Source organism: Gigantopelta aegis, chromosome 6 (assembly GCF_016097555.1).
Source record: "Gigantopelta aegis isolate Gae_Host chromosome 6, Gae_host_genome, whole genome shotgun sequence".
Taxonomy (NCBI): Eukaryota; Metazoa; Mollusca; class Gastropoda; order Neomphalida; family Peltospiridae; genus Gigantopelta; species Gigantopelta aegis.
In genome coordinates, this window is record NC_054704.1 from 49750668 (window position 1) to 49763241 (window position 12574).

The window sequence follows — 12574 nt, forward strand, 5'->3', positions numbered from 1 at the left end:
CTGTTTTTGAAAAATTTCTATGTATTTTAATTTAATAAAAAAAACAGTTAGAATTTTGACCGTTAAGGACATCTAAAGTAATGCACCAGCACTACCATAAAAACAGGAAGCCAATGTTTTGATTTCTTGTATATGCCAAAAAACATGTACACACAGAACAACCTGTGTGTCTGTCCTTGTTTTAAAAACGAGCTAATGTTTTACAAGATTTTAAACATTAATCACAGGAAGACTGTGTGTCTGTCCTTGTTTTCAAACTTGCTAAAGGTAATTTTAAACAGTTAATCACAGACAGGGGTGGACTAAGCACATAGGCACCAGGCAACCACGCGGCCAGAAAAGCGGCCAAGTTTGTATAAAAACATGCGGCCCAGAACCCCAATTCAATTGAGAAAACATTCACTACCTGTTCACTATCCTGTATACAAATGTCATGTGTTCTTCCCCAGCATGATACTGTCAATACTGCTATTTTGAGAAAAAAACACCCCACCACAAACCAAACAATAGTAATAAAATTAATTTCTGCAATTCTATTCAATCCACCATTATTTTGTTATCAGTTCAGTACACAACATAATAACCATTTCAAAACAAGTATAAGACGACGTTTTTAAAAATGTGCATCTATTTATTTACCAAACAAACTTCAATTCCGAAATTTCCTACCAAAACAATTTTTGATTTTTGATTTTTTTTTTTCCTTGTTCAAAAGCAAACTTAAAGACACTCAACATGTAAATCTAGCAATTCTAAGTTGCTTTCTAAATAATTTGATTCTTGTAATGCTTATGATGAGAACACCTATGAGAAGTTGCCACAATGATGCCTGGAGATTCGATAACATGACACACACACATTGATAACTAGGGAATAAAACAATAAGAAGAAAGGCTGAAAAATTAGTTGGCTACATGTACCACCTATTGATCTAAGTATTTATCTGATCGCCTTTAAAGTCTTAAGAACCTTATTAAAGTAAATAAAACGCATGTTGTATTCTTAAATTCAACTTTCTAGCAGAAGACCACTTCGTTAAAGAATAATGTATTTTTACAACTGGATTATGAGGTCATAATTACATAATACAATCAGTTAAAATGAATTCATGTTACAGCTATGTCAATAAATTAATTGCTAGTTATTAAGATAATGAAAAACCCTCCTGAGTTTTTGGGTAAAAACATTGACATTAGTGATTGCCAACTGTTGCATGATTTGAAAAAATGAAGAGAAAACATGCAAAATAAATATTAATATTAAACTGCTAGTAGTAGTAGTAGTAGTAGTACTTCATTTTTCGTTGGGCTTTTAAATAAATTATTTAGATTGGATCCAAAACTCAAACACCACTGAGTGCAGACTCAACCATACTGCAGACATTTGTTTCAAATTTACATTTAGGCCTACACAACAAAACACAAAAAGAACTGGGGTTTTTTTTTGTCTGTAATGTTTATAGCAAGTCCCTCTGCATCCTGCAGACTGAGCTGACCCGATACACCAGATGGACAAGTCTACAAGATTGTGCATCCGCCCTTCTCCTTGAATGGGTTCTCCTGTGGTTTGTTGAAGCCCGTTATGAGCACGTCCTCCTCGCGGTGGGTCTCACAGTATTTGACAATGTCCTCAATCACCTGGGAGACCCTCATCCGCGTGATCTGTGCTTCACAGCGCAATTGCTCTATCAGTCGTCTCTGCTGCTGGAGACCCTCCTGCAGTTTGTTCATGCGCATATCAGCTGAAAATAGGACAAACACCAGATAATTACAATGGGCCTGGTCCGAGCATTTAGGGCTGAAAATAGGACAAACACCGGATAATTACAGTGGGCCTGGTCCCTGCATTTAGGGCTGAAAATAGGACAACCACAGGATAATTACAATGGGCCTGGTCCGTACATTTAGGGCTGAAAATAGGACAAACACAGAATAATTACAATGAGCCTGGTCAGTGCATTTAGGGTTGAAAGTAGGACAAACACAGGATAATTAAAATGGGCCTGGTCCGTACATTTAGGGCTGAAAATAGGACAAACACTGAATAATTACAAAAATGGTTCTGTTTTGATAGTGGTTCCGAATTAGCCTAATTCCCAGGAAACAGAGCTGGCCAAAGGTCAACAGTTCCTAAAAATTATTTGTTCACGTCGAAAATATGTTACCGGTGTGTTTTGAATTAGATTTTTCTATTAATTACTTGCGGGATGTCACTTAATGTTGTAAATCTATATGAAAGAAATGTGAATAACGTAGTCTTTATCAGAATATTTCAACATGTATTGATTTGTCAATCAAGTATTGGGGTTTGATTTCGTTCATTTGCCATGTGATGCTGATAACTTACCAAGCGTTCTTAATAAAAAAATTGTTATTAAACATATATATATCTATATTAAAATATTACTAAACAAAAGTATCTTTTCTATAGGCTTGCGGACTAGTACACATTCTGACTGGCTAGTAAATTTTAGTTGGTTCTGATCTAGCGGGATAGTGAAATATTTTCCATTTCTGCACACCCTGCCGGAAAGATTGAGTTTTTTTATCTCTGTGCTGTCAATGTACATGAATGACCATGCAACATGCGGGATCTGTCCTAACCTCTGTATAACATAACACTAAGAGAGCAACATGTTGGGTTAAACATCACTCTAAACAGGCAAGAACGTTACATGTAAATCTATTAAACAATTACCTACATTCAGCTTATTTTATTTTCTGCTTATTTTATTTTTATTTACTGCATAAATCCAACATTAAAATGATAATGGAATAATTTATATCTGCTTTAGGGAATGATACTTTACAGACAATTGTCTAATATGTTCTTTCAAGAGTATATATATATTATAAATACAGACAATTGTCTAATATGTTCTTTCAAGAGTATATATATATTATAAATACAGACAATTGTCTAATATGTTCTTTCAAGAGTATATATATATTATAAATACAGACAATTGTCTAATATGTTCTTTCAAGAGTATATATATATTATAAATACAGACAATTGTCTAATATGTTCTTTCAAGAGTATATATATATTATAAATACAGACAATTGTCTAATATGTTCTTTCAAGAGTATATATATATTATAAATACAGACAATTGTCTAATATGTTCTTTCAAGAGTATATATATATTATAAATACGTATCACTGTACATTCAGGGTTACATGAATCAACAAACGAAATTTGTCAACGGGTCATAAGATTAGTATTAGATCACCAACCAAAATTATCGAATTAGGACCATGTTCCATTCTATATTCTGTTTCAGGTTCTATCAACAATTGTAATAACAGTCATATAAATTCGTACTTACTTTTGTGTAACATCTAATAGCCAATGTATTTTTCAAGTTGGGCTGTCATATCATTCATTCATTTGTTTGTTGGTATAATTAGGACAAACTAACCAGGTAGCTACATATATGTATACCATAATCAAAGTGTAAGTACCAAAACGGTCCCTAAATTAACTACTACAGGGTCGTACCCTATTGAGAGGGGGGGGGGGGGGGGGGGGGGGGGCGCCAGAAGTTGCTCCCTTGAGAATCTCAGAAAATAGCATAGTGTTTTATTTCTTTATAAAAAGTAGTGCCCCACACCCCCCAAATTTTGATCAGGGTACTTCCAATGGTTTTATTCTGGATCTACAGACGATCAGTAAGGAGTTAAGACCCTTTGATGTGAGTAATGTAATATAACAAATTTACCATACATAAAATACATTATACAGTACCTGATTTCAGCCACAATTTTCCACATTCTCTCAAGAAAGACAACACAGTGACCCACTCCGTACAATGTAGTTCACAAACATAAAACTTACACACAATTTATACAAATTATGAGTTACAGTGAAACAAATGTTGGTCCTCAATACCAGGCCTAAATAAGCAAACATATTATTCTAAAAATTAGCCTTAATTACATGTAACAGACCTAACAAGGAAAAAGAATGATCCATAAAAAAAAATGTATCTATTGTTTTGGGTATGTGTGAGGGGGTTTCATTTTAAATAAAGTCCTATAATAATAAATTGTTTCAACATAATCAGTAATACAAAATATACCCTGTATATATATATATATATATATATATATATATATATATATATATATATATATATATATATACAGGGGTGCAGAAAGTACTCACCTGCTCACCAAATGCAAGTAAATATTCTGACGGACAAGTTAAAAAATGCAACTACCAGTCTGACGGGCGATCTATCTTTTTCTGACTGACTATTATAATTTTATTTACTTAGTTTTATTATTATTATTATTTTGAATCTGTGACTCCGCATCAGCCATGCAAGAATTCCAAACCATTCAAACAAACGGTTCTGAACGATGCCGAAATACACAACAATACATGCGCCGCATTGTCAATAGACGACCCTTGGAGTTCTGAATTACGCAAGTGCGACATTCTGGAAACGGGTTATAGCAAAAATGAAACCATGCCAAAATGGCTCCAAACAAAAATGGAACCAAATTGGACAAAACGGAGCTTAGCGTTGGCTGAAAAGGCACCACAAACTATGGCTATAACGAAGCTCCCCCACACACCCCCCCCCCTCCAGCAAAAAAAATATACATGTATATATAACTAAAACGGTATCGTTACAAGTTGAAAACGATGATATCTGCAATAAAACAAGATATTAATCATTTATAATTTAATTAAATTTGTATGTCTATATATGGGAGATAGAAGTGTTAGCAGATAGCTAGAAGTTGGTGAAATGTAATCAATTTCACCAATATACCGGTACTGAAATGCCGTTACAGCTAAAACAAAAAGAGAGAAAAAAAAAAGTATCATTATCGCCATTACATTGAGGTGCCGATATAGCCAAATCGATTCTGTTTTCGCCTAATTCACAGGAAACAGGAACTGTCATTGTTAAAGGTCAATAGTTCCTAAAAATTATTTGTTTATGTTCAAAGTATGTTACAGGTGTTTTCAATAGATTCTTCTATTAAATATTCACAGGATGTCACTTGAATTTTGTAAATCTATATGAAAGAAATGTGAAAAACGTAGTCTTGATCATAACATTTCAACATGTATTGATTTGTCAATCAAGTTTTGGGTTTTGATTTCACTCATTTCCCAAGTGATGTTAATAACTTACCAAGTGTTCTTAATGTTTTTGTCATTAAATATATTATATTAATATATATATATAGTAAAATATTGCTAAAAAAAAGTATATTTTCTATAGGCTGGCGGTCGAGTAGAAATTCTGGTGGGCTAGTAAATTATTTTCCATTTCTGCACCCCTGATATTTGCCTGGAGAAAACATTTTCAGATTAAAAGGAGAATGAAAAGAGAAGAAAAACCTGCCCTGTCAACTGTCATATTAAACCTTGCAACAGCCTACAGGTGAAAAGTGTCAAACCATACGGTACTGAACTGGTGTGCACAGTGACAGAGGCGTGCCGGCACACAAGCTGCCAGTCGTCATGCACACATACGTGTCTACACGGATCTTGGACAACAAAATGCAGCTAAAACACACAACAAAGCACTTTCCTCACACAAAGCACCACAACGCAAGAATTCAATGATGGAAAGACAAAAATATATTAGTACCTAGCTGTGCTCTTTAAACAAAATAACCACAAATTGTGTTGGATTAATGCACCCACTTCGAGTTACTTTTTTCTTTTTCTTTTTTTTTTCTTTTTCTTTTTATGTCTCAGATTATCTCCCTTTGTTTAATTTGTCAGATTTAAAATGAGGAAATATTACTCCATTTGGAAGAACTATATCATAAAAATACAATTATCTCCCTTTATTTTTATAGCATCATTATGTCAAACTTGCCAATCTTGTTAATGATGTATTATTTCCACAAAATCAAGGACCACGCCAGGTAGTCATGAGTCTGCTAGATTGAGTGGTATTTTGTTGTGGTTTGGGCTTTTTCAAATAAAAATTCAAAATGTCAAATTATCTACTCAGTTTTTGATGCTGTGATATTCTCTTTCCCATCCTGACAACTACACAAATTGTGTGTGAACAAATAAAAATAAAACTGTACAGAAATCATCACTAGATCAATCAATTTTTAAATGTCCGTAGTGACATTTTTTCATTTTAAGGACATTCGTTGGTAAACCAAAATAATTCTAAATTCGAATCTAAATCTGTTTGTTTTTACAATATACTGAAAATATGTAGCTGGACCTCTTTCTTTATGGTGTAGTAAGAATGCAAATTTTTTTTGGGGTTAAACCGACACCTCTATACCTTTAAGCAATTATGGATATTTGGTGCTTATCACATATGACTATCAACAACTAGACTGGATAGTAACAGAGTAAACTTGCTGCTGCCAAATGGGCAACTCTTACCGATTAACAGCAATGGATCTTCTATAAACATTTCCCCACAAACAGAACAGCACATGTCACAGCCTTTAATATACTAGCCGCGGGGCACTTACTGGTGACAACCCAGGTGACCTATCCAATACCAGGCCTCTCCATGGCATGCAAACAGTTGCTCATGCTCACCTTGCCTCAAGGATGGTAAGTGGCGAATGTTTCTTCACTAGCCCTTCATCATTTAGCTGTATTATTAGTTTTTATCTTTCTAGTTGTTTTCATGTTAGGCATTCAATTCCTTGTTTGAAATTTCTCACATGGAAAAAATATATATCTGGGGAGCATGACTGCTCACCCGCTTTTTGCAAAAGGGGAGGTGTGATGAAAGCAGGGTTTCTAGAATTTTTACAAAATCCACTAGCCATGGGATCAATGATTTTAGAAATTTACTAGCCCAATTAAAAATTTACTAGCCCTATTTTAATTAATACAAGTTTATCTAAAGAGGGAGATAGAGATTAAAAACACTAAGATTTGGGGGCGGGCGACGACGACTTAAATGTAGCATTTGAGAACCTTTTTTTTCCACTAATCATCAGGCATGGCAATAGTAGTTATTTACTAGCCCAACATTGAATATCATAAGCTAGAATCCCTGTGAAAGACAATTCTATTGTGTCTAGTCTTCACTATCAATTAGATCTTCACACATTTCATTTTACACTGATGTGGAAAATATATGTATCTGTACACCTAACATTAGAAAACAAAGAACAATCTGGGTTCATTCGCTTTCTAATCAATTAAATTCCATGAATGCATTTTCATTAAGATTTTTTAATAGGACTTTCATGGAATTTTTTGCAGATCATTATAGTGCTAGCTCTGACATTCGCCAATTACACATTTTAAAAACTGGCAAAAGAATTTCCTGTAATAGTTGATATTTTGTCAGAAAATAGTTATTATGTTTCTTCAATTTTTGCAAATTTGTTTAATTTTCCAGCTCACCCAGAGCTAGGTCTGCATTTACACGATCTAATAAAATTACGATTTAAAACAATAAATACATAAACATTGTCAATCTCTCAACTGTTAAAAAACGAAATTTCAATCAAATTGCATTTTCCATGACTTTTGAAGACTCAACTCTTAAATTACATGATTTTCCAGATCTGTAAAATGACATTTGGAAATTCCATGACCGGTATAAACCCTGTATAAGATATGTACATAGTTTTGGCATTTCATGCTCAATTCTTCAGTTTAACAATATCTGACAGTTGTGATATTTTCTGTAGTACATGAATACATATGGTACCAACGAATATCCTTGTACAATTACTCTATATATGCCAAAATTTAACAAACTGTAAATAATTAATTAAAACTAAATGTATCATGGCACTCTTTGATGCATTCGTATAAGTGAGCAATAAAATGTCACTTTATAGGTTCAATATAAATACTGTAAATTATTTAAATCATTATTTTTAAATGCCATCAAATTAGAATTTAAATCGAGATGTTAGGGTCATATACAAAGTTACTTTTGTGATATACTGCATTAATATTGTCTTAAAGTAGCTTTACTTTTTGGTTGTTTAACAAACATTTTAAACTTTTAATTACATGTAACATTTCCAGTGTATTCCTAATCCTAAATTTGGGCTCCTATAATAAAATATATCAGGATCTACAATGCATTTGTACAGGTAACAGGTAAAACAAATTGTTTATAGTCAAGTGCACAAATTTCAAAAAATAGTGCCAACTGCAACAAGTCATATATACAGAAAAAGAATTCTAACTATGTGTGAGACACGAAGAAATATTAGTTCTAAAATTAATACAGAGACACCCATTCAGTGCTGGCTCCTCTCTTTAAACCAGTTTTTCAGACATTTACATGAAGAAACAAAATTCTTGCATGCAAAGGCAAGGTCTGCATCCAAGATCATTGACCTTGCTATACAGGATTTTAATAAAATATTTGGTTTACGTAATGTAAAATAAAATGAAATTAACAATTTTGAAACGGTTCAACAAAATCTGCCATAATGATTTTAAATATCAGTAAATTATTCTATTGTAAAAGTAAGAACAATAAATAATGTATACACACAATTTAATTGTATACATGTGCATTAACATCAGCAACATCTTTAAAATGTTATCGATGTGGAATGGAGACTAATTTTGAGAATAATTATGCTTTAAAACTGTATCCAAATTGAAAAAACAAAACAAAACAATACCCACTACAATTTGTGTTACAAACGGAACCGAATCAATCCAGCACTGAATGGGTTTGTACATTTAGTATAGATCTAGCAAAATTCTACATAATATATATCTATCTCTCACCGGCATTCCCTTGAGTTCCTATATGAAAGAGACAAATTTCAAACTCATCAGAGCGAGAATTATTGGTTAGTACAAAATATTAGAGGAAACATGCTTTAAAAGTCAAAATGCTTGTCAAGAGGTTGACTATTCATGCTAACGATTGCATCAAGATTACCATGATGATGATGAACTAAAATTATCAAAGCTAGTTACCACACCATGTATACATGTCCGCATATCATATATTCACAATCATCTACGTATCAGAAGTCTAGACGGTGTTCCATGCTAAAATGACTGAACTAATGACATGACCTAAATGAGATCACCATAACACTGTTCATCAAAGATCATTAAAGAAAGACCATTTCATGAAGCACATGCATGTTTTCAAACCAATATTTTTAGAATGATTTTGATGCGAACATAATAAAGCTGACAACTGTATGTGCACAGTAAAGTTCTGGTTATTCGAACTATCCCTCATTTTTAAATTCACCTCAAAGTATAGACATGTACATCATACGAAGTAAACTTTTTTTTAAATCCAAGTAGCATGAATGATGATGCAGTGGCGTAGCATGGGCGGGGCCACCGTGGCGGTTGCCCTGGGCACAAAATTCTGGACTGGTGGATGGGACTCGGGGAGTGCGAACGGTCCACGGGTTAGGGGGGCACAATACTTGCCTTGCCCTGGGCGCTGGCAACCCACGCTACGCCACTGTGATGATGACATCAAACATTCAGCATCTGGATCTTCCATAGTATTTCCATAATAATAGCTACCGTATATCTTCGCCTATAAGTCGTATTTTTTTCACCCAAAAATTATTTTATAACTTGGGGGGTCGACTATTAAGAGGGTAAAAACATTTCACCAAAAAATATTACTGTTTTGGGGATTATTTTACAAGTTTTATTGTTGAAGTATGCCATGTATTTATACTCAAATATGTTAATTTGACACATTTATTTTTTATAACCTATTTTTTGGGGCATTAGAACGGTTTTGGTTATGCAAAAAGGCGTGCGATCTCACTCACATGCCAAGACAACAGTCCACTTAGTTAAATTAACAGTCATCACTAATAGTAAAAATGTAAACAATACTAACTACCTGTTGCCTGAGTTTATTTTGAAATCTGGTCACTGGCATTAATGGTTGTTCAAACAATGTTTTGTCGGTGATTAACTTCATGAATATTACTGAGCTTTCCCTTACAATAGACTGATCTCTCCAGTTCACTAGAGCAATAGGGACACACATCATTTGGTACAAAAACCAGTGTACTTACCAGAGTTATCCTCCTTACATGTATTAATATGGCGGCAAAACGTAATACTTTCAGTTTTATCGTAGTGATCTGTTGTCAGTGTTTATAAATAAAGTTGTTGTCTGTGCACAAAACCATCTGTACAGTACCATACAGTAACAGTCAAACAGCTTTCACTCTCTACTAAGGGAATATTTCATTTTGATGCTAAGTAATAATAATATTTTGATTGGAAAATCTGATAATATTGCGATGTACAAAACGTGAAAACCGAAGTTTGTAAAATAATTTTCTTTTGTTCAAATATTGTACATTATTGTCCTCATGTGCTGAAAATATGAAATATTTCAATATTTATAAGTTGTTTTTCATGGCTTGAAATTAGGGACTCGACTTATAGCCGAGATCGACTTACAGGCGAAGATATACGGTACATGTATTGTGTACAATAATTACCGGGGAAAAAAAGGCAATAAATAAATAAATAAAAACTACACATACATGTACATTTAAACTGCATTTAAACTGCATGTACATGAATATGCTTAGAATTGAAAAACTCATAGTCTCATAATTACAAGTAACAACTACAAAATTTATGTTTTCGTATTCTTCTATCTTAAATATTGTGAATATTTCCCATTAGATGTGGACATGTATTTCACTATTAATTGTGTTAAAACAAACTGCATAGACACGCTTTGTATATGACACTGACTATGAAATGAAAATGTGTGTACAGTGTATGTACAATTTTATATGTAAAGGGTTCATATAGTTAACATTCAAAAATCCTTGGAAGTGTGGTCACTTCAATGATGTCCCCCCTGCGTGTGCTGTAACCTCACCGTGGTGCAGGGGTGTAACATTCTCTTTGAGAATGGCCAATACAGCACAAATTGAAGTTTAGAGTAAAATTCGGTGTCCGTAAATTTCTGTGATATTTTTATTTGTATTTTTGCACAGTTCTTTACACTGTTTTTTTGTTTAAACCTTGAATTTTTATATTGATGTTGATCATCACTTTATTTATTTGCATTACCATAGTTTGACACCCAGTGGCCGATGTATTTTTCGTGCTGGGGTGTCGTTAACCATTCATTCATTCATTCATTCATTTATTTATTTGCATTACCATAGTTTGACACCCAATAGCCGATGTATTTTTCGTGCTGGGGTGTCGTTAAACATTCATTCATTCATTCAATGATGTCCATCAAGTGCAATATACCCAAGTGTATACCAGTATTTATTACATACCTAGATTGTATAAAATTCTATGGCAAAGTATGAATTTATTATATACCTACATCAAAACTGTATCAAATTTGTAGTAGAGCATATAATAAATATAAATATGTCAGAACAGAATGTGCATTTATTTGCTTTCTGCATTTCATTCATGAATATATTTCTTTGCTGGAACCCACTCTGCCTGCTATATCCGGATTGTACCATGAATACAGAAAACTGAAAACACATATATATACTAGTAGAATGTGCTTCTATACACGTGTACTTAATGCCTTAGCAAATGGACAACTGGGCAATTAACAATAACACTACATGTAACAGCATATATGTTTTTGTTTTTGTTTTTTTATATAGTCAATTGTTACAGCCTGCTGAATGTTTTGTTTTTACATGATGCATTATTAAATTGTAACAACTTAATGTTTGGAGACCTGTATATAATAACACGGCTTCCAGCTCCAAAAGAAGATCTTTAATTTACTGTGTGATGCTCAACTCATCCAAGGTTTCCTAATGCGATCTACATTAATGGCTGCTATGCACAGGAGATTAACACCAATTACACATTAAAGTGACAGACCCTACTAGTAGTTTTTAAACACTATGGTATAGTTCTCACTTATATCAGAGCCATTTTTCATAACTGATTTCTGTACATTCTGGTCATCCTGGTGTTTGTAATACCTCAAAATGCATTTTTCATATTTTTCAAAACTCACATACCTTAGAGAAGTAATGGTTATGAAGATGAGCTGTAGTCTTACTTTTTAAAGGGTATTTCACCTATTCAGTGTTACAGACTCTTGTTTCACTTTTTTATAACTTTATCCAAATGTGTTACAGGTTTGTTGATTAACCAAACTTACATGTACTGTTTACATGTAAGTGCAATCCTAGACTGACTGAGCATCAAATGAGCACTTTAGCCGTTACCACTGGGCTACGTCCCCCACTAAAGCTGAAGTAAATGCATTAACAAAGAAGGTGAAAGACAAAGGTCATGTCACCATGAACACCGATGTTTTTGTTGTTGACAATTCGTATACTTTACAATTTAGCCTATGAAATTTTGACCTATATGGTATATATTAAAAATGATTACATTAAACTTAAGAGTTATGACTTGAAAATCAATACATGGAGCTCGTTTTAAAACAAATTTATTTTTTCTTAACCTAGTTTTCCCTGTTAATTATGTATCAATATGAAAATTCATAAAGTTGCACTTTGGTGATTTTAAAATCCTAGATGTTTTTTTACACAATATTTAAAAGTAAAAAGTTGTCCTTGTTGAAAAGTCCAAAATATTTTCACTGCTAACTTGATTAGCCTTAAACATTGT

The 12574-nt window shown here is 33.2% G+C and overlaps 1 protein-coding gene across 3 annotated transcripts in view; it reads right to left on the reverse strand.

Moving 5' to 3' along the window:
• Nucleotides 1-379: 379 nt before the first annotated feature.
• The window catches only part of LOC121374305 (guanine nucleotide-binding protein subunit gamma-1-like), a 36058-nt gene continuing 23863 nt past the window's right edge, over nucleotides 380-12574 (reverse strand). For 2 of the 3 annotated variants that reach the window (XM_041501360.1, XM_041501358.1), the window contains 2 exons: nucleotides 8723-8740; nucleotides 380-1741 (listed from right to left, as the gene is read on the reverse strand). In XM_041501360.1, coding sequence (XP_041357294.1) covers nucleotides 1518-1741; nucleotides 8723-8740 — 242 coding nt within the window. In that variant the 3' untranslated portion in view covers nucleotides 380-1517. The remainder of the gene's footprint in view (nucleotides 1742-8722; nucleotides 8741-12574) is intronic. The other variant, XM_041501361.1, reaches the window with a different exon arrangement.